At 37.5% G+C, this 26,731-nt stretch overlaps 1 protein-coding gene across 9 annotated transcripts in view; it reads right to left on the bottom strand.

Moving 5' to 3' along the window:
* Window positions 1-26,228, bottom strand: part of TCERG1 (transcription elongation regulator 1) — a 59,106-nt gene extending 32,878 nt beyond the window's left edge. For 3 of the 9 annotated variants that reach the window (XR_011073118.1, XM_068536118.1, XM_068536119.1), the window contains exons 1-10: window positions 26,134-26,228; window positions 20,077-20,302; window positions 17,703-17,855; window positions 16,217-16,664; window positions 15,787-15,906; window positions 11,657-11,899; window positions 7,358-7,420; window positions 5,958-6,158; window positions 5,119-5,231; window positions 3,906-3,994 (exon numbers count right to left, since the gene is read on the bottom strand). Coding sequence is in view for 8 of the 9 variants with exons in the window: in XM_068536118.1 (XP_068392219.1) it covers window positions 3,906-3,994; window positions 5,119-5,231; window positions 5,958-6,158; window positions 7,358-7,420; window positions 11,657-11,899; window positions 15,787-15,906; window positions 16,217-16,664; window positions 17,703-17,855; window positions 20,077-20,302; window positions 26,134-26,192 (1,715 nt within the window). In the remaining variant the exon portion in view is untranslated. The remainder of the gene's footprint in view (window positions 1-3,905; window positions 3,995-5,118; window positions 5,232-5,957; window positions 6,159-7,357; window positions 7,421-11,656; window positions 11,900-15,786; window positions 15,907-16,216; window positions 16,665-17,702; window positions 17,856-20,076; window positions 20,303-26,133) is intronic. The other 6 variants (XM_068536120.1, XM_068536121.1, XM_068536122.1 and 3 more) reach the window with 3 other exon arrangements.
* Window positions 26,229-26,731: the final 503 nt, after the last annotated feature.

The following is a 26,731-nucleotide window of genomic DNA, read 5'->3' as shown; positions in this document are numbered from 1 at the left end:
GGGTAGTTTTGTGACACAAGAATTCTTTGTCCATAGTTTTTCTATTAATGCTGAAATGTCCTGACAGTTTCTCACTCCACATTTATCACTAATACCATTGGAGCTGTATTAGCACACCTAGGTATTCTGAAGCCAACATGAGTTAGTAGAATATCACCTCCATCTCAAAGTAGTTATTGCTATTAATATGGATCAAACAGTGTTTCAGAAATTGGAACCGAAAATTTAGGCTTAGTTTTTTCCCAATAAAGTTAAACATCTAACAAGATCGCTTAAGTGTCTCAGGATGGTTCTAATGGAAATTCTTGAAGAGAACTCTGCACTGAATAATTGGATGAAAATGTATTACAGTCACCACCCCCCAACTCCTGCCTTTAAATTAATTATAAAGAGAGATCAAAACTAGAAGTATTTTGTATTCCCTAGGATCAGTAAGCCCTAGTTTTTGGTTGGATTCCATGACAAAAAAGACTTCCACAAAAGATTTCACCTAGCAATAATGACTTTGAGATTCATCTGTGTTGTTGAGTGTATCTATAGTTTGTTCCTTTTTATTGCTGAGTAGCATGCCACAATTTGTTTATCCATACACCTGTTGATGCACATTTGGGGTGTTTCTAGTTTTCTGTTTTTCCACTCCTAGATACCTGCTTATTTGTAATAGCCAAAAACTGGAAACAGCCCAAATAAATTACAAATAAAACTGTTACAAACATTCTTGTAAAAGTATAGACATATGTTTTTGTTTCTCTCGAATAAATAGTGGAATGGCTGAATTATTTATTATATATTCTTCCTAGGAAACTGTCCAACTGCTTTGCAAAGTGGTCCTACCATTTTGAAATTCCCATCAGCAGTGTATGAGAGTTTCAGCTGCTCACCATCCTCTAAAACATTTGGCATGCTCAGTTTTCAAAACTTTTAGCCATCCTAATAGGTGTGGTCTTAATTTACATTTCTCTGAGTACTAATGACAAGGAGCTTCCTTCACATGTGCTGCTTGTAAAGTACATGTTCATGTCTTTTGACTACTTTTTTGTTGGATTGTTTTCCGTATTATCGAGGTGTGCGAGTTCTTTATGTCAGAGTTAACAGCAGTATACATAAAAAGCTCCCACATACCAATAAGAAAAAGACAAGTCCATAAAAAGATGAGCAAAAACTGTAAAGAGGCAATGCACAGCCAATAGACATAAAATAGGTTCAATTATACCAACATATCAGAATACTAAAGATTTAAAAGGAATATCCCCCTACACTGGTGAGAGTGAGAGAAAACTGGTACGCTCAGGCTGTTGCTGGGAATATTAACTGGTACACCCCCTTCTTCCCACAAAAAAAACCCTTTCTGAGGTCTATTTAGCAATATTCACCAAAATTTTAAATAGCTGTATCACTTGATTCAACAATTTCACTTCTAGAAATAAATCCTACAGAAATACTTGCATGTGTTCCCAAAGAAATATGTATGTATAAAGGATGCCCTAAACAGCAACTTTCGTAATGCCAGGGCAAAAAAACCAAAAAAACAAACAAACAAACAAAACCCACAAACAATACAAAAACAGAAGACCACCTAATCACCCATTTGTAGGAAAATTACCTATTTTCATACAACAGAAAACTATGCTATCACAAATAGATTTACATGTACTAAAATTGCAAAATGTCTAGGACATATTTACTAAAAAATTCAGAAATAATATACTTTCTAAAGACACTGTAATGTGCATGTATAACACACACACATCTCTACACACATGTGCATAAAACACAATATAGCAAAAGGTGCAGAAAGCATATGTACCAAACTTTTACTAACGAGGAAGGGCTTGGTGACAGTGGAATTCTTCTATGAAGTAATTTTTTACTTCATATAATTCCTTTATATTGTATGCTTTTTTTTTGTATGCATTCATCTAATATCATATATCAGGTCAATGAGAAAATAAGCAAAGCACAGGAATTATAAATATAAAGCATAAGAGAGAAAGTAAGGGATTTAGAATAAATACAAGATACTCAACAAGCAAGTTACAAATGTTCCAGAAAGGGGGAAAGAAACAGATGAAGAAAAGCATTAATTAAACAAATCCCAAAAGAAAATTTTACTAATCTGAGGAAAGACCCAAGTCTGAAAACTGATAACGGCCACAAAACTCCAGACTGGTAGGGTTTGGAGTTGGTTACCGGCTTTTCATGTACAATACTCAGAGAAACCACAATCTAGAAATACATTCTTTTAAACAAATTGTTTTCATAACTTTGATTCTAGAACTGGGTAAATATTTTGCACAATTATTTTTAAAAGGGAGCCTGTGTACCAAGTTGGTAGAATAACTACATAAAAAACAACTATTCCAAAATGCTTTTAAAACACAATGATTTGACTATACATCCCTAGAGTAATATACCCTAAACATAAAAATAACTGGAAAAAAAAAGCTTAAACTGTATTCAGTAATCACACTGTCGGTGATAGTACTGGTCTTGCCTGTGAGAAAAGCAAATGAGTAATTATGTTGCTATCACTCAAAGATGGTTTCCAGAAGAAAAGGAGATACTGAATTAAGATAGATGATGAGAGTCAGTAAAAATCTTGTAGTAGACTTGAACTGCAAGTAATGGTGTGAACTTAAGATGTATCTTTAAATGTATGTATCTTCCACCTCTGTCTACCAAAGAGGTCTAAAAATAATGACTAATTCAGTAGTAACAACTATCCCTAGATCCCACATGGCCTATAAATGCCCCTTCTCACAAAAAGAAACCAGGGCTCCTTGGAAAATGGTTGAATCTAGGTCTGAAATAGGAAATGTATGAGATAAAGATCAAACATGAATCCGATCACATCTCTGTAACTGCCTGCTAACTTGCAGGAAATTCAGGAATGGACGATTCTATTAAAGAGTACCATGAGAATACAATAATAAAATCCAGACTGTGGGACTCTATAGAACAAACACATTTATTTTTTCAATATAAAAGCAAGGAGGAAAAAGCAAGGAAAACAAGTTGGAGGGGAATCTGTAGATTATAAGACTTAAGAAACAAGCCAACTCATTGCCATGTGTAGACTGTACACGGATTAAATAAGTTAGAAAAGGAACAGGAGAGAAAGCCCTGATGTGGGGAGAGGAAGAAAAGGGAAAACCAAACATAAGAAGGAAAGAAAAAATAGACTATTCAATGTTAAGATAAAAAGACATAATTTTACAAAGTTCTATAAACATAATCACATATGAGAATATATACACAAAAACAATTTTAAAACATTTTAAACAATAAAAAAGTAGATTCAGAATCTTAGTGGTTCAAATCTATAATTTTAAACAATAAATATTAATGGAGAGTTCCATGAAGGGAGGAAGACACTGCAGCAGTTGAATTTTGAGCACCCAAAATACAATGAACAAGAACCAAAAAATATTCAGTAGATAAAAACAGGTATTTGAGGACTTCCCTGGTGGCTCAGTGGTTAAGAATCCGCCTGCCAATGCAAGGGGCACGGGTTCGAGCCCTGGTCCGGGAAGATCCCACATGCTGTGGAGCAACTAAGCCCATGCGTCACAACTACTGAGCCTGCGCTCTAGAGTCCGCAAGCCACAACTGCTGAGCCCACGTGCCACAACTACTGAAGCCCGCACGCCTAGAGCCTGTGCTCAGCAACAAGAGAAGCCACCGCAATGAGAGGCCCGCGCACCGCAGCGAAGAGTGGCCCCCGCTCACCACAACTAGAGAGAAAGCCCATGCACAGCAAAGAAGACCCAATGCAACCAAAATAAATAATAAATAAACAAACAGGTATTTGACACATGCTTTTTTAAAGTACTTTTTCTTCCTATTGGATAATAATAATCAAGCATGGCAATCAATGAATCAAACAGCTTAAGTCAAGTACATACCATGGAGTACCAGGAATAGGAGTAGTAGCCACTGGTTTTGCCTTCTGGGCAGCCTTTTCTTCTTCAGTCATCTCTTCTTCTTTGGGCTCCTATGGGAAATGGTATTACTCCCATTAAATTAATATCACAAAACTATACCTGAATATCCCACAAATATAAGAAAGATTGCAAATACCTTAAAGTACAACCAACATAAGGTCTGTTGCTAGCATACAGAGAGACTCAGAGTCAGAATTTCTAAATAAGTTCTAAATCCTTGCCCCCTAGACAGAGCCGAATTGCATAACAGTAGACCCCATCAGCAGCAGGTCCTATCTTACAGACTCACTAACCATCTGTTTAAGAGTAGAAATAAGGAAAAGGGTATAGAAGATTAGAGGAGACCTCTTCATTTAAGGTCGTTTCTTTTTTCTGCTAAATTCCTTACTGATAAGACAAGACTACCATTGGTCCCTCATTGAATAAAAAAAGCTTCCAAAAAGCAGAGCTCTTTTAGTGCTGTACAGAGATTATTCCATGCCACGAGAGGACAAATAAAATGCAACGATCATTCCCCAATATGAAGTTGTACTTCTAATTATAACATGTACCAGTCTGTAAGTCAGGAGGGGACATCAGCTCTGGTCCAAGGTCCTTTCTTTCTAGGGGGGTCTTGGTTTAGTATAAGAAGTAATTTAATGAAACTTTCAAAGGAAAAACTGAATTAGAAATTTCAAAGAACCCTAAAATTTCAGGTCAGATTTACAGCAATTATCTAAAACTACAGCAAATGGGTTTCCCTGGTGGCACAGTGGTTAAGAATCCGCCTGCCACTGCAGGGGACTCGGGTTCGAGCCCTGGTCCGGGAAGGTCTCACATGCCACAGAGCAACTAAGCCCGTGCGCCACAACTACTGAGCCTGCGCTCTAGAGACCGCGAACCACAACTACTGATCCCGCATGCCGCAACTACTGAAGCCCACGCGCCTAGGGCCCGTGCTCTGCAACAACAGAAGCCACCACAATGAGAAGCCCACGCACTGCAACAAAGAGTAGCCGCCGCTCGCCGCAACTAGGGAAAGCCCGCGCACAGCAACGAAGACCCAACACAGCCAAAAATAAAATACATTTATAAAAAATAAAAATGAAACTACATCAAATGGATTTTCAGTTACAAGTAAACTGCACCCAACAATCAATGCTGGCTCCCAGGGAAACAGGTAACGGCCCTTTACCTCTTTTATCTCCTTTATTGGCTCTTCTTTAGGATCCTCCTCCTCCGTCTCCATTGGCAGAGGTTCTTCAGAAGGTTCTTTAATTGGCTCTTTAATCTTCTCCTCTAACTTTTCTATTAAAAATTGAGATAACATCACACAGTGGTTCTGATGTAACTTCTGATGAACTTTCAGAGACTAAGCAGTTAAGATATTCCATTTCTAGTTATTAACCACAAAAATAAAATGTTCTTCCTTGTAATATCATTGATTTGAATCTAATGTAATGTTCAACTTCAAATACCTTGCTATACCAATCAGGAAACTGTCAGCAGAAAAGAACTACTAGGATTTCAGAGGGACATAAAGTCTTTCAGGTCATTCACATATCATTTGTAGCAATCATTCATTCTGCTGAAAGGGATAACATACTAAAAAACAGAAACAGGGACTTGTGAAATAGAAAATTATGAGTCCTCTTCCTCCAAGATTCCAACAGCCTAAAGTTTTTCTTCAGAACACATACAATAAACACATTCCTTCCTGATCATTACTATCAATCTCAATAATGATAACGATAATTATTCAGTAGAATAATTATGCAATTCCTGACAAGAGTAAAATATATATATTAGTGTGTACATATAATTTAACTTCTCCAGATGATAAAGTGATGGACAAACACGTAAGTAGAAGAACTGGCTTTTTAAATAAATACATATTTATCAATTCAGAGGAAATAAATAATCCAACACTATGTAACCAGAAAATCCCTCAAACGTTTTAAAAAAGGAATTAACTCAGAATTTCAAATAGCATTTCTATTTATACTATGTCCCACCAAGTCATTAAAACTATACCTTTTTCCTTTAGCTCTTGGGGTTTTTCCCAGGTTGATTCTAATGTTCTATTATTATAATAATATGTCTTCCCATCTGCTGTTTTATATTCAGTCCACTCAGAAACTGCTGTTGCTCCAGCTAAGGTAGCAGGTGAAGCTGCAATAGCAACCTGGGGGTGTATCATGGGTACAATAGGAGGGGCCATTCCTGGCAATACACCTAGAAGAAGAATAATAAAAAAATTAGATCCAAGTATCAAATTGTGATACAAAATAAAGCTTTAAAATATGAGCTAAATCTTTCTATTAAACATTAATAATGAATGAGCCAGTTGAAACAAAAAAAATCATATAAATTATGATTTAATTACTTAAATCTATATCCCTGGCTTACTTCTAATGCCTAAATTCAATTAGGTTCAGAAACTGAACCCAAGAAGTACCTTAAGAACAGTCAGAAATTTGGGTCACAACTATAAGTGAAATCTTAATAAATTATAACATAATAAATTATAAAAATAATGGTATATTCTCTACTTATTAATAGAAATATATTTTTATAAAGAATTTCCTCAAATTCGAATGAAATCAAGGCAACAAGCACATTTACTAAGCATATTTCCTGAGGCAAAATTGTTTTCTTGTTCTAAGGTACCTAAAAAGGATATGAATTCTACTTTAAAGTAAATGACTGAAAAAATAAATAAGTAAAAATAAAGTAAATGACTGAGTTTATTATCAAATCAACTTTAATATACTAAGTGATTAAGTGAGATATGCCTGTAAACTCTTTGACAGTTTATTCTTTTCCGGAAAGAGAGCAATGTTTCTTTTTTTTTTTTAAAAGATAAGCCAAGATTTATATTTTTCACCAGACAGCTAAACAAGCTGGTATTATAAATAAAATAATCAAAAACGTGAATCAAAATTGAAAAAAAAAACCCTCAAATCCTATATTAGAATTTAAGTTTCAGGTAATTAACTTCAGTAACTTTAAAATGCAAATTTATACTATACACACAAATATTCACACACATATACTCACTAGCATGCAAGCATAATCACATCACTTTACACATGGAAATGATTTTTTTATATTTAACTTAAAAACACACGTCAAAAAATAAAATTAAATGTTATGAATATGAGAATGAAGTTGTTTACACTTATTACAAAAATTAAGATATAAAGTGATTTGACCTTATTTGCTTTTGTGAACCAACAAAGCTAATACTACAGGCAATTGGGAAAATTAAGTGTTGGCCAAATATGACAACTGCATTTATACTGCTCATTAAAAAGAAAAATATAAAAAAATCCACTCACTTGGGCAAAATAAATAAATAAAAGGATAAACAACAACATTCACTACCATGCCAACTTACAGACAAAACAAACTAAGATGGTTTTAAAAATTACCGGTCTTGGTGGTAGCGACTGTCTTTACATACGGGCAGCTGACTATTTGCATCATTGCTACACCTGTAAAATGGATAAGCAAGCATACGTTGGAAAGCTGCCATTGTATGTCGGCTACCACTGGGATTCAGGGAAATAATTTACCACTAGAATTTAGAATGTTATTTCCAATGAAAAAGACCAAGGATGGAGTTGAATTTCTTTTTGTTTGACATTTTGTGGGAAGTGGTGCCAAATCCAATGATAACTAATTCTAAATTACAGCATCAATTACCTTTTTATCAAACCAGCTGATAATATCTGAAGGAGTCTCAAGAGTTTAAATTCAACAAAGGAAAGCCCCTTCATTACGTATGCATAACAAGTTCTCATGTTTTCATGTGGGACATTTTCCCACAGGACATCAAACCCATGCTGCTTAAGACACCAGTGAAAGGCAGACGCAGCATGACACTAACAAGACACTTTCTCTGTGCTGCTGCTAAGTGGGAACTACATGCAAAAGCAGAGGCATGGAGCATAACCATGCAGAAGTAGAAGAAGAGTAAGATAGGACAAAGAGGGGCGGGAGGAAAAGGAAGAAAATAAAGTATGAGACAGATCCAAATATACCACTGCAAATAATACTTTAAATAAAAGGGCAAAGATGAAGAGGAGGGTAGCATTCAACTAATGACAAAATATCCATGTGTAGTGCCTGCTGTATGGAATGCCACGGGCTTGGAACACTGTGGGGGCAGGCTAACAAATTAAGAAGAAGACAGCCCCTTTAGTATCATTTATGACTACATGGGCTGATTACTTTAGAAACCTCAATCGTTTAAGCCAGCTAAAGGAGTAGCACTTGTATTAAAGAATGGAAATTACGTACAGTTCTTAGAAGAATGAAGACTCATCATGATGCATTACAATGGTGATAAAAAGGGAATGAAAGGAAAAGCTGGAAAACTAAGACTGATTAATTGAGGAAAATCAAAATTAAGAGTGAATTTTTTAAAACTTTTAAAGGAAAAGGCTGAAGGCAAAGGGTTGGGAAGTTAAATTTTATTTTCTATTTGTTTTGGCTAAAAAAAAAACTAAACCTATTTTGGTACTGATAAAAATTAAAAGTAATAAATTCTTTTCCCCACTAAAGTACATAAAAATAAATTTTTCCTAATTCAGAGACAAAAATTAAATTAAACCCCTGCATTTGTAAATAACATACCTATGTTCATGCGCACACACACACAAAATACTGCCAACTTTTGAAAAGTGCCTTAATTTCTTAATTACTATTTTAAGTAAAAATATTATAGCTAAACTTTCTATTAACAATGAAACTAAAACAAACGCACTGGATCAAAAAAGTATGCTGAGTAAAGTTATATGTATAGTTTTATTTTCCATAATGTTTAAAGAAAGCAATGGAAAAATTCGTTTGATTAAGGCAGTTACAGCATATATTAGGTTTAAATTAGTATAAATACTGCTATCTGCAGGATCACTGAGCCTACTAAGTCAGCACTAGAAATTCAATTCTTAGACTATATGAACTTTACTCTCAAAGACTGTTCTCCAAAACCATCCCCTAATAAGTAATTTCAACTATACAACTTAAACAGAAGAAAGTCAAATATATTCATATTTAGGCCTAACTGCCATTGTTAAATATCAGCTGCGCCAACACAGAACTCTTGTATTTGACTATCAACATTATAGGCCATAATAAAAGGACATGTCTGTTTCTTCTCATGTTAAAAAGACCAACTTAAGGTTTTCTAAGGGTGACTATATGCATATCATGAAGACTCACAAAATAACCAAACATCTAAATTTTTAACCTTCTTTAAAAAGGAGCATTTGTTCAATTTTCCTACAACTCTACCCTCAAATTATATTCTACCAGGAAATTAGAAAATTCCATTTAGAATTCTGGATAATCCTGATGTCACTGACCATAAGCTTCTTAAAATTCCAAATAAGATTTTACAGACTAAGAAGTAGAAATCCTGTAATCCTAATCCAATTCACTATCCCCAACTCCACCTCTTACTCCTGTATTTTACCTAACTCTTCCACTCCTTTTCTTCATCTTGTTTGACTATCCCTTCTTTAATCATCCTCATTAGCACCATACATTGCTATTTCAAATAGAATATAAGGCTCCAAGATAAATTACATCCAAATTCCTCCTGTTTACCTTACTGTTGAACTGATATAAAAAAGGAAAAACAGAGATAGATGGCATTATACATAAAACCAAAGATTTGGGGAGGAGAAAAACAGTCTTCTTTTCCATTCGTTTTTTTACTAAAGTACCTTAGATGACTGAATTAAAAGGGGAAATGAGAAAATGAACGAATTCTAATATCTAAGATGCCTCACTATATAAAACAAATATTACTTTCTATAAAACATTAGTTCCCTCTCCAAAGAATCTCTGGTATCTTGCATAAAATTTTACAGATTATCTAACTCAGGTTCTCTTCCAACTGACCTACAAAATATCATTAGTGGCTGCCATTTATTAAATGCCTTTTACTGCCAAACTTCATAGGTACTACCTCATCTGGTAACACAAACGGTTACCATCTGTTCTAAAACTTAACGGTGGGGTGAGGACCAGAGAAGACCAAGACATCCAAAGACAGCTATAACTGAAGGGATTTTACTGTGACAAAATTCCACTTTCTACAGACATAAATTTTGCTACTCTTTCACCCACTGGTCCTATTAAGAACCTCTAAAGCAAAACCAAAGTCCTTTTAGACAACAGCCTTTCCAATACCTCATATATGTTATTATGCTACCTCTCAATCTTCTCTCTACAGAATTAACAACCTCAGCTCCTTATGATCACTCAGAATCCAGGATCTGGTCTTAACACTGTCCCTGACCCTAAAGCAGACCAAGATTGCAAGAGGTTATGACGAATGTCAAGCTTTTATCCATTCATCACTTAATTTTCTACAAAGAGTATATCCAAAGAGGAAAGTATCAGTTGCTTAATCTTAAATTTAATTTTGAAAAAGGGTAATCCCTAGTATTAGAGAAAACATTTTTTATTTTCTTCTTACTTTTAAATGATTTCGGTTTCTTAAACATCACATACTGGTCATTTAATTACCTAACACTATATCAACAATATGTAAAAAGGTTTTCCAAAAAACCCACTAATTCTTAAATTTTTGGTTTCTTTCTTGCTAAGGTGTAATATAGGAAAGTGTTCTTTTCGAAGTAGTTACGAGGAAATAGACAATGTGATAATTAAAATGTGTGCAAATCTAAGAAATAGCTGTATCACAACCCTATTCTTACACAAAAACTAGTACAATAAAGCAGCAATCATAGCGGAAGGAGTGTGAAATTAGGAGATAAGAGGCCTAGGTTCTATTCATCTTTGCTGCAAACTAGCCTTGTGAGCTTGACGTCTCTAAGGCATCAACATTTTCAACTGTAATTCTAGGAGAACGGACCATGGATTAAGGAGTAAGTATGTTTGACAACAGCGAACACACTCAAATTACGATGCCAAACACTACCACTGTTTAATCCCTATGGGAAAAATTCTACTCCACAATCTTTTAATTCCTTCTCTAGTTGAAATGATTTCCCCTAAAAAAATAAAACACATGAACTCACCATAATTATTTAAACGTTAAAATGGTGCCTGTTATACTTCACAATTGTTACAAGGGAAACTTATGCTTTGTTTTAGATGATTTTTTTAAAGTTAAGTGACTCACATTTTCTTCTCAGTAAAACGTAATTATTACGAGCATGATTTTTGGATCTGGAGTGCCCAGACTCAAACCCCAACACCATGCACTTATTAGCTACGTGACCACGGGCAAGTAACTTAACCTGTGTGTGTATCTACCTCATAAGATGGTTGTGAAAATTAAACGAATTGTTCCATGTAAAGTGCTTAGGCCAATGTATGATACAGAAATCACTTAACTTGTGTTACTTATTGTGACCTGTGATTTCTCAACTTCATACACTCAATCTCTTAAAATACTGCATTTAGAACATATTTACACAAAAAGATGATCATTTTTAATTCATTGGGGCCATTATCCAAAATGAGTGTTGCTTTAAATGTGGCTCTAATTTTAAGACATGTAAACAACAACAACAGAAAAGGACATTTACCAAAACTGAAGAGAAAAATATTGCAGTTAGCCATGAATCTTTCAAAAATGTTTCAAACAAGTGAGATTCAAGGCAAATTTCAAATGCAACAGACACATGAGAACAAACTAACTGACAATATGAAAACATAGCTGGAAAAACTATTATAATCTATTGGTTTACCTGGAAGTGGAATTGGCATGCCAGGAAGGGGAACACGAAATGGAGGTACCATTACGGGTGGAAAAGCAGGTATTGCTGCTGCTGGCTGAGGTACTGAATGAGGAACGGCAGGAGGTAACGCCTGGGGGTGCGGCTGAGGAACGGTTTGCACAGGTGTGGCTGTAGGAGCAGGAGTTGAAACACTAACTGTAGGCGTGGCAACTGAAACAGCAGAACTTGGGGTCTGATCTTGTGTTGTGGGTGCTGATAAAAGATAAAACAGAAATATGTATCACTCCTTCTTAAACCATTTTACTATATTCATTCATCATTCACTCATTCAGTATGTAAGTATTTAGGGCCCATTCCATGCACTGCAAGGAATTTATAACAAGGTCTCTGTCTTCAAGAAGCTTGAAAATAGTTAAATGAAACATAAACAATAACTAAAACACAAAGTGAAATGGGATAAATGTATAGGAGTGTAACTCAAGACCCAAAGACCATTTCTTACTGTGAGACGGTACAGAAAATTTTATACTGTGGTGATAGGCCTTGAAAGATTAGGATTTCAACAAGGAAAATGACAAAGTGAAAGGAGAAAATAAGCAAGTGGTGAGAAAAGTGAGTAAAAGCAAAGAGTAGGGGACAACAAGGTATTGTTTAGAAAACAGAAGACAAGCAGTCAACTAGTAAAACACTAGGCATACCAACAGAACCAGTGAGTTACAGCTGGAAAGGCAGGCCAGAGGCATAAAGTGGGAGGCCTTGAACAGACGACTAAGGAGTCTGCACTTAACTGGGTAGGGAAAGGGAAGAACTTATGTAAACGCAGAGAAATGATCTAAAAGAATGAACACCAAAACGTATCTGTGTACACCTTTTACTTTTTACTACACATGCTTCGTTAGAGTTTGATTTTTTTTTTATAAGAATGCATTCACGTGTTATTTATGTGACTTCATGAATGTAAAAGGGATGTGGGGGAGGTAGAATGAAGGTTTCTTTATGGAAGAGTAACAATCACTGTTCATTTGATGAATTAACCTGGCGGATGCATAGGAAGAAAAGGAAGAACAGAGGTGGGAAAATCAATTTCAACATATCTGGAGTTGTCCAAGCAAGGAAGAACAGAGAGAAAAAGGTATGCAATAACTAATGACTGACTGGATATGAACAAATGGAGTCAAAAACGACTTGGGTTTCTCTATAATTATTTCAAAAGAAAAAGGTAAAAAAAGAAAAAAAAACCCTCAGGTTTCCAGTGTGAGAGACCAGCAAAATGTGAAATTCAGGATAATTTGGTTCTGCTAATATGTTATTTTTAAATATCAAAAATAAAACATCTCATCCCTAGTAATCACACTTTGTGACCCCCGAAATATTTAAAATTCGTATTTCCTTTTTTTTAAGTTTCAGTTCTCAAATATTACAAAACATTTTTTGTTATCTATTCACAACCCATCCAGTTCCAAAACAAAATTCATTTTCATAATTCATTGGTAACTAATACTTTATCTTGATATAAAGAAAAATGCCAAACTTTACCTATATTGGAATAAGAATGAATTTATCAAATTAAGTAAAACAGTGCTTTCCCAATCTTTATGCCAATTTTATTCTAAGGAAAAGCACACTGTTTAATGCAAACCACCCAATAATCCAACTGAAAAAATTTCTCACTGTCTTTCCTTCAGCTCCTAACAATGAAAAACTCACTTAGGCTGGGAAGATGTCAGCAATTTCATACTTGTTAATGAGGGACTCACCTTGGCTAAATAGACAGCAGGGCCAAACAAGTATCTTCAGGGGCCCAGGAATGAATTGGTGGTCTAGCATAGACCTAGCCTTAGGGTACAGTATCATATTAATATAATTTTATAACAGTATGAAAAATACAAATTACATGCAACATTTGCCCAGTCCCATACATATACCATTTAGCATTTGTAATCTACTGCAGTGGCTGAAAATATATCAAGTTATTCTTCCCAACTTCCCTGAGGAGGATTTCATCAGCATTTTTCACAAACTTGCACAGGATAAAATGAGTTTATGCTCAACTGAGGTTAAAATATAAATTCCTTAATTTTTAGTTCAATTTACCCACAGGTTTACACTGCAGTTCACAGAATTACATTTTTTAAAAAATCATGGTAATAGTATTTAGTAATATTTGCTAAACTCACAATACAAAGTACTGAGTCAGGAAAATAAAATGAGTTACAAAGGCATCAAATTTCAGGGGGAAAGGAACACCAAATGGAGATGGCAAAAAGTATGCACTCAACCTATTCCTCTTGCTGACACAGGATTTTCTGAATCTGATTAGTTGCCATGCGTCATGAGAGAAAAGGGACAAAGGCAACAAAAGAACTACCTGGGAGGCTGGGAGAATGGTAGCTAGGACTTTATAGTAGGTAAATTCCTACTAACTCCATTTGCTAAAATGACTAGTGTAACACTAGACCTCAAAATACACTACTAATCCAGCCTCAGATCTTAACTAAAAAAGACAAGTGACTACCTCTAACAGATGGAGAAACATTAAGACTGATAACACTTCTTGACACTGAATCAAGCGAAATAAAAACAGCTATCAGGAATACTCAGAAAGACAACATCAAAATTGATGTTTAAAGGCAGTAAAAAGAACAAGATTTTGCTATTCTGTTCTTAGAATAAAGGCCTCCCTATCACTGAAGGGTAGTACAAAAAATGAAAAACAGGAATTCTGAATAGAACGGTTGGTAATGACAAGATACCTATGGGCCTACTGATAGACCACTCCGATATGGAAATGGAATACAAAGAGAACAGTTAAAAGTTTTTGGCTACCCACCTCCCTTAAAACAAAGTACTACTATTTTTCCTTCCGAAGAGGCAGGGAACAAAACAGAAGCAACACAGAGCCTCCACGTAGAACCACACTGCTTTTAATTAATCTCCTTTTCCCATCACCACCACAAGTACCCCATAAAAACTGACTGTTTTCTGCCTTGCCCCACAGGTTTTAGAAGCATTTGCCTATAAAAAGGCAAAGATCCTCAACCAACTAGCTAGTATCACTGTTAATCTGTATTTTCAGAATTCAACTTAGCTACAAGAGTCCTATAAAGCATTATTTACATCTTCCTATTAAGTACATTTTCTCCCAAGCCCTCTAAAAAATATCAAATAGGGCCTTTAAAAAAACTGTCTCCGTATCACATGTACCTTACTTCTTCGGTTACTACTCACGTCAATAAAATAAAATCAAATTTGAATTTAAATTTAGTAGTATGACTAAATTTCTCTCATGTACGTATTTCTTACAAGGTAATATACACTAATAATTCCCTAGTCCCTGAAGCTACTGGGGGAGGGAAGAGACAGCTTTTTTTTTTTTTTATTCTCACCCATTATCCAGGTAGCAAAATAATCTAAATTATAATCGCCTTGTAGGGATAACTATGTATCTTCATGCCAGTATCATAATAAATAATCAAATCAATAAAATTATTTAAATATTTGGGGGCTCAATCTCAGCCTGTAGAAAAAGTAGCAGCATACTTATATCAAAAAACAAAAACAAAAACAAAATAAAACCCAGAACTAGTAGCATAAATATTAATGACAATCTTTTAAGCAAATTAATATTCTTCTCTCTTCATCCCTGAAATCTATTAATTGTCTCTCATCTTTATAAAAAAGATGTAACCTTCGGGCCTCTGTGTCTTCATACTTGAAAATTCTCTTACCTTTCGCACTGCTTCTAACACAACTCCACATTTCATCTGCCTGCATCCCATTCTGGGACCCATCTACCTCTAAACAAGATTACTGAAAAGTTCCTAAGTTTTCCTGATTTCAACACTACCCAAAAAACGAGTGCCATAAAAATCTTCCAGAATACTGCATTCATATAGACCGCCTAGTGCCTGCCTACCTCACCCATTTGCCTGGTTCTTAAAACTCTTCATAACCTGGTCTCTTATTCAATACATTAACCAATATAAATCCTCCCACCTAACAATTCATAAACTATATTTATCCTCATTTCCTGATCTACGTTTCCCACTACCTGAAACACCTCTCCGAAACTTTGAACCTATTCAAATCCTATCACACATCCTTTATGATAAACCTCAATACCCATGTAGTCCACTCACTTGTCTCTCCGTTTTCTTGAATTCTTATATCTTCTATTTTCGCTGCATAACTTTGCACGCTATTCTCTAATTGTTTCACATGCATTATTCTTGCCTCCTCAATTAGAAAAACTGGAAACTCTGCAAGATAGGGGCAGGGGCCAAGACTTACACTTATTCTGCAAACCCCACATCACCCAGCATTACTGTTGGCCAAGTTGAATAGCTAACTCTATATTTCCCCAGTTTAGCTTCATGAATTTCAACTGAGCAAATAATTTCTTCTACTAATGTAAATTTCTGTTCTTTTTAGCCAGAAGTCTTAATGTCAAAAACATATTTTAAATAACATCAAGGATAATACCTAAAACACTAGGATCATTTTGGAATGCATTCCCACTTGTCCATTTCTCTAGCCCCTAAATGAAAACACATACTGACTAGTACTCACTTGATACTGTCTGCGAAACTGAAGAGGCAGTTGTTGTGGTAGAAGTGGTAGAGGATGGGGTTGATGATGACGTTGAAGTGGATACTGCAGGTGCTGGGCTACTGGTCGTAGGGGTGGAAGCTCCCACTGCTTGTGCTTGCACTTGCGCCTGCACCTGGGCCTGGGCCTGGGCCTGGGCCTGGGCCTGGGCCTGGGCCTGGGCCTGAGCCTGTGCCTGTGCCTGTGCCTGCGCCTGCGCCTGCGCCTGCGCCTGCGCCTGCGCCTGCGCCTGAGCTTGAGCTTGAGCTTGAGCTTGTGCCTGTGCCTGTGCCTGTGCCTGTGCCTGGGCTTGGGCCTGAACCTGGGCCTGGGCTGCAAGCATAGGTGTCAGTTCTGACTGCTGAATAACCTTAACTCCGTCTGGCTTGGTCCATGCAGATTCACGTGTCCGAGCATTGTAATAATAAACCTGCAGAGAAAGCAAAATCATCAGTATCAAAGAATCTGCCAACTATCATTTATAAACAATAATACAACTATATTTTGTCTTAAACAAAACCTTAGAAAACAGAAAGTACATCAAAGTTGGCTGTTTGTATATGATGAGACTAAAGGTAATTTTTCACTCCTTTTTTCCTTCCCCCCAGTTTTCTATAATGAGCACACTATATTTTTAACACACACCAAAAAAGGAGAACCAAGGTTATATTTTGTGCACAAAGTTAACATAGCGGGCCTGAGACTGCTATCCTTAGAAAGCCCTGCCCACAATGTTGGTCCTTGGCTGGCATCTGGAAACTTAGATTTCAGGAGGGTTCCCATCATTCCCTAACCGATAAGAATGGCTCATTATGTTTAAACTGTTTATGCAAACAGTGCAGTTTATGCTGAATACATGCCTTCCTTCTGGGAGTCTGGAATTTGCTATGTGCCGGGCAGATGGTGCCAGATATGGGACCAGTCCCCAATGAAAACCCTCGACTCCTCAGCTCAGGAGAGCTTTCCCAGCAGACAACACTTCACCTGTGTGTTCACAATGCCATGTCGCAGGAATTAAACACATTCTATATGATTCCACTGAAAGGACTCCAGAAAGCTTGTGCTTGGTTGCTCCAGACTGCAGCCCATGCACCTCTTTCTCTTTGCTGGTTTTGCTTTGTATCTTTTCTCTGTAATTAGTCTTAGCTGCAAATACAACTACATGCTGAGTCCTGTGAGTTCTCCTAGCAAACACTAAACCTGAGGGCTGTTTTGGGAACCCAAAGCACATATTTAAAATACAGGCTTCCAGAATCATAGGCAAACCTATGTAAGTGCTCCAGGCCACCTTATGTCTGTGCATAAGTCCAATCCAGTGAGCCTTTCCAGGAGTCCTGCCCCACCCTGGCTTACCCAAGGCTCATTCTTAATTGGCAAAGATACAGTCACTGATCTCAATCTGCCAGAACTCCTGTTTTACTCTTCTGTTACTAAGAAGTTAACAACCTAAATACATTTTATAATTTACCTTCCCATCTGGAGTTTTATTTTCAACCCATATCTCCTCAGTAGGAGGCAGTGCTGGAGTACCAGGAGCAGTCACAGGAGGCATTCCTGGTGGAAACATCATACCCGGTGGAGGAGGCATGGTTCCCATGGGTGGAGGCATGAAAGGTGGTCTCTGTTAATTCACAAGAAGTAATGTCACTTGTGTTTATCTTTTTTCCTTCAAATTATTACTAAATTCTACCCGAAAGTAAAGCACTGTAAGAGAAACTAGTTTTATAGTCAATTCAGATACATTTATCTAGGTTGTGTAAGAGAAGTTTCTCTGTAATAAAAATGATTACTAAACAGACTAGAAAGAAGTACATCAAAATACTAACAATAGTCATCTCTGGGTTATAGCATTATGGGTGAGTTTTGCTTTGTTCTTTATACCTTAACTGCCTATTTCATACATTGGGCACTAGATTACTTTCAAAAGAAAAAAACTGATTCTTATTTACAAATAACATAGCAATAACTAAAAAGGAAAAACCAGATATACCTAACCTTTTGTTCTCTTTTCCTACAAGAAAAAAAAGAATATTAGCTAGGAAAATATTCATCATTTCCTATTTTTCAAATAATAATAATGTAGCTCACCAAAAATGTTAACATCAGTAAGTTTAAAAGATACAATAAAAAAAATTATCCCTTTTACTTATCGGGAAAACGAGAATTTAAATGGTATATATTATAGTTAAAAAAAAAAAACAACTCCTGGAACCATTCATTACTGATTCAACACTATCTCTGATAATTCCTTCGACGACTGCTGATCCAAGCCAAGGTCCTGAACCAAACAATTTAACTGTAACCGCTATATCTTACTCACTAAAGCAGAAAAGAGGTCTGCCATTTTGAAAACAGATTTTGAACAGGGATTAAAAGATTTCCTGTATAATCTACAAGTAACATTAGAATTCAATTATCCAAAGCATCTTAATCTGGATAATGGAATTGACATTATGCTAATAATGTGCAACTGTATTTCATTTTCCTAAAAATGTTTTCTTTTCCATACTCCAGTTTTTCTGGATTCAGCTCGCTGTCTTTCAAGCATCAGCACACAGGCCCATGTTCTATAAAATACCCACCCCAAATATATCTCATGCACCAGGAGCTGGAAATCACTTGGATTTACTATAAAACCACACAATCATCCATCAAGACCAAGAAAAGCATCACAACGTTAGAAAGTATCCCATTATAACATCTAATATACTTCCATTGGAGGGTTACATTAATCCATTACATTTTATAATATTCTGCAAGGACTTTAACTATTAAAGGCACAAATTAGAATAAATTCCCATGTAACAAGTTATACCACAGTCAGCAGGTCAAAAAGTTACTTCCTATTCTAATCCTGAAGAAAAACATAAAACCATTTAACATTTTGTTTAAGGGGGGTGGGGGAAGGGGGGGCTGCTCATTACTAGGAAGGCAACAAAATTACTAAGCAAAGTATTAAAACCTGGTGTTTCTTCCATAAATATAACCCTATTGAAACAGAGTTAACATCACTTAAACAGTAGCTCATTATCTCTTTCTATTTTTAGTAAGTTCATTCTTGATTATCCAAGCTAACAGAAAGGAGATGATACTACTGTATTTATTTCGTTTCAGAATGGTACAGGCTGAATAAACTAAGAAAACACAGAAACATACTCAGTCAAAAAGAATATAATCTCCAAAGTAGGTATTTTTGAGAGTTGATACCTTCATAACCTCATTTCAGATAATAACTGGGTCTATTTACACTTAAGAGGGATATATGCCTCAGGTTAAAACACCAGAAAAGTTTTTATTTAAAGAAATCCCACAACAATTCTATTTCTAAAATTGTAAGATAACCGTACTTTTTTTTCTGGGGAAGGAAAAAAATCCAAATGTTGTGCTTAAAAAATGTGTTTGTTGTCACTTTCTAGATTCTATACTAGGCATCATTTCTGGGGAGAACTGCTCAGGAATATACATACATATATATTTAAATTTACTTGCAATATGTATCACTGAAAACAAATTTCCCCTACTCTATACATAAGATTTCAAACTTCATTTCCCATAAAGAAGATGGATTACTAAAGACAATTCTCAGAGACGAAGGCAGGTTAGAACTACCTTATTCAATCCTAACTTAACACATACATTTTTCTATCACCATATACATTTCCAGTCTGAATTTCCATACTAATTATTGTTACCAGTACTTTTAGAGCAACACATTAATATAAGGATGTTCTCTTTAGTTCCCATTTTCCTAAAAAACCAAGAACACAGGTTTTAAAGGCAAAACTCATATATAATATTGACACTAATGCCAACAAAGAAAGAGCTACCTCTATATTCTTTACCTGGAGGTGTGGAGGGCCCATAGGTGGAGGAATCCCTCCTGGAGGAGGCATTGGTGGCATATTAGGATCAAAAGGAGGACGTCCAAATGGGGGCCGAGGTGGTGGAGGAGGGCCTCGCATCATACCAAAAGGTGGAGGAGGTCGCATGAGAGGTGGTGGGCCTCGCATCACTGCATTTGGTGGGGGAGCTGGGCCTCGGAACCTCAAGGCCTGCTGTTGAGCCATCCTGTGTGGGAAAGCCATGAATAAATTTTTCTTTCTCAATGTAACAAAAATGTAACTACTAATCTCTAATTACATCAAATTTTAAAAGCCCTTAAGAGCAAGTAGAGTTGGAAAGTCATGTTGTACCACTGCAATAGAGTGCATCAGTAAGAATGATCAATGGACACCAAATCTAGGAGGAAATTTAGATGAGGGAGGTTATTTGGATGGTCTTAAAGTATCTTCCCACATGTTTCTTACAGTTGCAAAGAAGGATGAACAAAACACCTATGCAATAGAGAAACTGACCTAATATGACTGAGAGGGACACAACATTACCTATTCCAGGCAAGAATGCATAACCTCAATCTAATAAGGAGCTATCCGACAAACACAAAATGAAGAATGTTCTATTAGAAAGGGGGCAGCAGGGAGTATGTTCTTCAGAAATATTGATGTTATACAAAAAAGACAAAGGAAGGCTGTGGAAATGTTCTAGATTAAAGAGGCCAAAGAGACATGACAACACAATACCAACTCTAGACAGGATCCTAAACTAGAGGGAAGAAATGCTATAAAGGACATACTGGATTAATAGACAACACTGGAATACGGACAACAGATTAAAGTATTTTATCAATGCAAATTCACATTGATAACTGTGCTGTAGTTAAGTAAGAGAAGATCTCTATCCTTAGAAAATAAACACTCAAGTATTTAGGGGTAAAGGGCCATGGTGTGTGTGTGTGTGTGCGCGTGTGTGTGTGTGTGTGTGTGTGTGTCTTACCCTCAAATGGTGTGTGTGTGTGTCTTACCCTCAAATGGCTCAGAGAAAGAGAGAGCATGTATGTGACCAAGCAATAAAGCAGAACAGGTAAAATATTAACACTAAGCGTACTATTTTTGTTTTTGCAACTTTTTGGAAGTTTGAAATTACTTCCAAATACAAGGTTTTTATAGCAGGGGAGGGTAGCAGCTTAAGAGATCATTAGTATTCTCTAACTAAAGGGAAAGCCCTTCTGTACACTGCACCCCACCCCACCCTTCAATCTCTAGCTAAACACCCTACTGTATTTTCTCCATGGCATTCAAGCAGATAAGCAATATCACATAAGATGGCATTATCTATCTCCTAAGTGCTTTTTAAAAAAAATTATTAACTCTAACAAGTGCTTAGTATGTGCCAGGCAGTAACCATAAGCTCTTTTTAAGTTATTTAATCATCATAGCAACCCTGAGATAGATTTTATCAACCTCATTTTACAGATTAAGGCGCACAAAAGTAAAATAACTTGCCCAAGGCCACACAGCTGGTTCAGTGGTAAAGCCAGAATTCAAACACAGGTGAATGGCTCTTAAACGCTATACCATGCTTTCTATCTAAGCCCCTTTTGAGCAAGAATTGTCTGTCCTGTTCACCTTTATATCCCCAGCACATAGTTATGCCTGCCCATAGTAAGGCTCAATAAGTATTTGCTGAATGTACCACTGAACACCTAGGTAATACTGTATCTTACAAATAGAGTATATAGAATCTTAATAAAATCTTTACTATAATTTGCCAGTCAATTTACTGAGCACCTATCACAGTCTTCCAAGTAGCTACGATAATCTCTCCATTATACATGAAATTTACATTTCAGTGCTCAAGAGATGATTAACAATTATATTCCTCATGTACATTTGATGGTAATCATTCTTATACTCTCTCCTCACCAGGCTCTTCCAACTTTCCTACATTTTTCAATCCTGTACTTAAGACTACCCCTCTAAATTTTCCACATCGTAATTCAATTCTGACACAAAAAATCCTAATAAAGAACCAATTTGCCTTCTAGGAGAGCACTAGGATTGTAAACACATCCAGAACTACTATACCAAATATATTTCGCCAAATCTGCAAATGATCCTACACTCAATGTTAGAAAGTATGAGTTTAAAAGTGATTGCAAAAAGAATAATCAGTCTTTTTCAAATTATATGCACTCCCAAAAGACAGATGGTCACTGTTATTGAAGCAATGTCTTAACCTTTGGGGCAGGAAAAAACTTAACCACCAAGGAAAGATATTCCATTTCAGCCTTCAGTTAATAATGTATCTTAATCTTAGATTTCCTGAATCTGCTTCTTCCTTTTCAAAAAATCTACACTATTTCTCTTTAGAATTTCACACTTCCTAGTTATAACTTGAAGTTAAGCATTTTAGGTTCTAAAACCATGAAGAGTCAAATCAGGGCTCTGCCTTTTGTTGTCAGGCTGTTCACATGTTTTCTGAGCCTGAATATACTCAGATGTAAATGAGCGGGGGGGGGGGGGGGGGGGAATAGAAATAAAACCTCTCTCTGTTCAATGAGATAATCCCCATGAAACACTTAGGATAGTACCTGGTACACAGTAAACTATTTTAACTATCATTACTTTCATTCCCCCACAAAATCTAGCATAGTGCTGTACCTGAAAAGCACTTGGTGGCCAATCTGACTAGATGGCTTTCAAAGTCTGCCATGAAAATGGCGGCAAAATTCACATAATTTCCTCTATCGACAGCCTCAAGTTGCCATTTTCTGATGTCAGATATGTATAGCACATGTGCTGAGCTCTTTATATACACTGCTTCATCACTACAACCTCACCAGACCTGCACTGAGGATTAAATGAGCTAATAAAGAACTTGGAACAGCACCCAGCACATAAGTATTAGCTACTATTGCTGTTGCTGTAACATCAGTATAGTATTATAAAATACTAATAATTTAGTAAAACACTAAAATTACTGTTAAATGGTATTAATATTAGTAGTGTTAACTATTACTATAATTATTATTAGCAGGCTCTATATAACCTGGCCCTCGCTGACCTCTCTACAGACTCTAGTCTTTCTGATCAACTACTTGATTACCCTGAAGCCTCTGCAGTTGTTCCCTCTGCCTGGCATGCTTTTCCCCAGATCTTTATATAACTGACTCACTCTTCAGTCTCAGCTCAAAGTTCACCTTAAACTCCTTTCTCACCCTAGTCTCTCCCAGCCCCTCTCTATTTCATTACCCAATTTGAGTTTACAATTATGATAAATGCTATGAAAAAAAACTCACTTATTTGTTTACTTTTGTATTATCTCTACCCACTAGTACATAGTTTCTCCTTATTATAGTGATGCATCCCAGTGTCCAGGATGGTAGTGTTCAATTATTGTTTTAATAATGATAGTGAACCCTGGGTACTTCCTATATACCTGGTACGGTTTTAGGAACATTATTTGTACTAAGTCTTTCAATCCTAACAACAACCCAATGAGATAAGTTTGGCACCATTTTTACAGAGGAAACTATGGCACAGAAAAAGAACTTGTTTATGGTAGTTAGTCAGTGGTAACACCAACATATTCTTATTCCCATTATACAGCTGAGGAAATTTAGACTGCAAGTACCTTGTCATAAGTCATAAAGCACTAATAAGTAAATAAAGGCCCTGGGTAAAGGACCTATACAAATATAACTCTAAATCTTAATGGCCCTCAACCATAAAGGAATAGAAAGGCATTTGGAACGCCAAATAAATTCTGTCTATTGTAGGTTATTTGCATTCCTACCACTTTCAATCTTGAGGAAAACAGAAGCCTACTTCCATGAATAGAAACACAAAAAAATTTTTTTACAAAAACAAATGTATTTCCTTAGAAGTACTAAATCCAGATATGCAGTCTTCCCAATGGTGAAGACAAGTCTACAAATACTTTAATATAACAGGAAGAGCAAAAATTTTTAAAATGCTGATATATGGCACGCAAATTAAAAGGAAGACTAAGTGAGGAGACCTAGGTTCTAATCCAGACCCTGCCAATACCTCGGTGACCCTGTGTAAGTCTCTTCACACTTGCAGGCTGATTTCCTCATTTGATGTGGTTAGTTTGGAATTTAGATCAATCTTAATTGGCATGGAAGGTCCCTGAGGAAAAAGGTTTTTAGTCTGGTTCCAGACTCTACTGCCAGCACCTAGGTCAATGACTCTCACACTGCACACACTTAATAAATGTGGGTCCACTAAACGGACCACCTCTAAATCTCCTCTATTCATTTATTTACAATATATATACACTTAACACCTTATTCTTCAGGCTTTATGATAGTGACACACCATGACATGCATTCAGAATACAAATACAAAAATTAAGCCCCAATTTCTGCCATCAGAGGCCACAAGAACAACTAATTTCTCTTAAACCATGACAAATGTTAAAATAAAAGTCTACAATATGCTCTGGAAGGAACTTCCAACCCAACAGGCTAAGGTATAAAACATTTCCAACAGAACACACCTAATTTAAAGCCCTATTCAAATCAGTTTTGCAACAATGTCTAGACTACTACTAAGGAAGTCTAAAAGGCTACTCATTGTAAAACTGAAGAAAAATACTCTCTCAAATGCAAAGTAATGTTCCCAAATAAACCTGTAAGACTAGTAACCTTCTCTTAAGATCAGAATCAGGAATGAACCTTTCATCACTAACAGTGAACGACCCTGGCAATGCACTTTGATCACTCATTACTGAAGTGTACACGTGGGGTTTAAAGGATTTGAGATACATCCCTGAAATAAGACTTTATTCCTGCCAAAGTAAGAATTTTTGTGACCATTCAGAATCTAAAAGACATGACTTTTTCTTTTTCCCTGAAAACCTGAGTAACAATACGCGTTTTCCTTATACAATTTCATCTGGTGCTCTAGACAATACCAGAGTCCTCATAACTTATTCTGCGCTTTTTCATTCTCAAAGACTGACACTGGCACAATTCAGAATGGGAGCTGAACATCTGACATGACATTTTTCCCACCCAGAAACATTAAAAAAGAAAAAAAAAGTATCAAATACACGTAAAGCTCAGTACCTCGTTTTCCTTAAAAACCACTGACTAAAGATTTCTCTCTCCAAGACACTTAATTACAAATTCCAGAGGCAGGGAAAAACTAGGGCAAGAAAGGTCACTGCCATCCTTAGGGCGATGGCGTGAGCAGACAAACAGAAGGGAGAGGAATGGAAGACTGCGCCGAGCCTGGCTGCCTGGGTTCAAGCCACTTCCTGGAGCCACGATTCCACCAAACCGAGCCGGTTCTACTTCCCCAACCTCTACGAGGCTCAGTTTCCTCACCTGTAAGATGGGCAAATCACTTAACTGAAGATGGCTCTTGCACTGGGGCCTGCAAAATAAGAACAGCAACTACTCCAAAGGATGGGTGTGAGGATCACAAGAGACAAGTCGAAGGAAAGGGTCCTCTGGCCCCTGGAAGCACCTAACAAACGGCTGCTGCTATTGTTACTACTCACAAATACGGGGTAAGAAACCAAAGGATAAGAAAAAGGAAGGCCGCACGAACTTAATGAAAAGCAAGCACTGTGGGGAAGAAGGAACAGGGCAGACGTGGGGACCCCAAAGGGCGGCGGAAGGCGTGGAGAAGGCCGAGCCGGGGAGTTGCCTGCGGCGTGGAAGGCTTCCGGGAGGAAAACTGGGCCCGCGCCGGCGTCGCGCCGGGAGCAAGGCTGAGGCGGCCCGCGCCTGAGGCGGGGCCCCAAAGCGGGAACGCCGGGTCCGGCCCAAGGGCCGTAGGCCGCGAAGGGCGCCGGGGCCCCGCGAAAACCGCAGGAAGCGCCCCGAGAACGTGCAGGAGGCCGCGACCCAGCCCCGGCCCGGCTCCCTCATTCAAGCCGCCTTCCCTTCCCCCTTCTCCAGTCCCATGCGGTCCTGTCCCCCAGTCGCCGCGCGTCTTCGGCCCACCCTCCACCCCGGCCCTCCGCGCGGCGGGCCGAGCCCCTGAGACGCCGGAGCGCCAAGATGTAAGGTAGAGCAGCGCCCTTACCTGAGCTCCCCCGGGTTGAATCGCTCACCGTCCCCCCCGTCCCCGCCACGCTCCGCCATTACAGAGGGCCGCGTTCTTCCACCCGCCGCCTCAGCGTCCCCTATTGGCCGGGCGGATCGTCAATCTCGCGCGAGAGAGGCGGAGATAGCAGAGATCTGTGAAATGACTGGTCAGACTTTCCATCAATCCTCGAGCTGAGGATGGTATCTGCCTTATTATTGGTGAAAGGGCCCGCCGACTTTGAAAGCGGTATGGAGACAGCCAGTTGATTGGTCGCTCGGAGGCTTTATGGGAAACGAGACTTCAGCAACGGGGAACTGCCGGCGCCCTCTCGCGGTAAGTGAAACTGGGTCCTCCCATGTACTGCTCGGCCTGCGGTAGCCACGTGTCTGCCGGCTTCCAGAAAAGTCAGTTGTGGAGCCATATTGGCCTCATGCTGGACATATTGGCTCGGGCCGAGACCATGTCCATTGCGTGAGCCAATCAAAAATCGACCTGGGTCGCCGGTAAGCCAGTCACAGAGTTGCTGTGGAAATGAGCCGTTTCCCCGCTTTTCAGAATCAGGAGTCTTAAGGCACCACCGGATTATACACGTGTT

The sequence above is a fragment of the Eschrichtius robustus genome, chromosome 2, assembly GCF_028021215.1.
Source record: "Eschrichtius robustus isolate mEscRob2 chromosome 2, mEscRob2.pri, whole genome shotgun sequence".
In the NCBI taxonomy this organism is placed as follows: Eukaryota; Metazoa; Chordata; class Mammalia; order Artiodactyla; family Eschrichtiidae; genus Eschrichtius; species Eschrichtius robustus.
The sequence above is the reverse complement of the archived record's forward strand: the minus strand, read 5'-3'. Positions and strand labels throughout refer to the sequence as shown.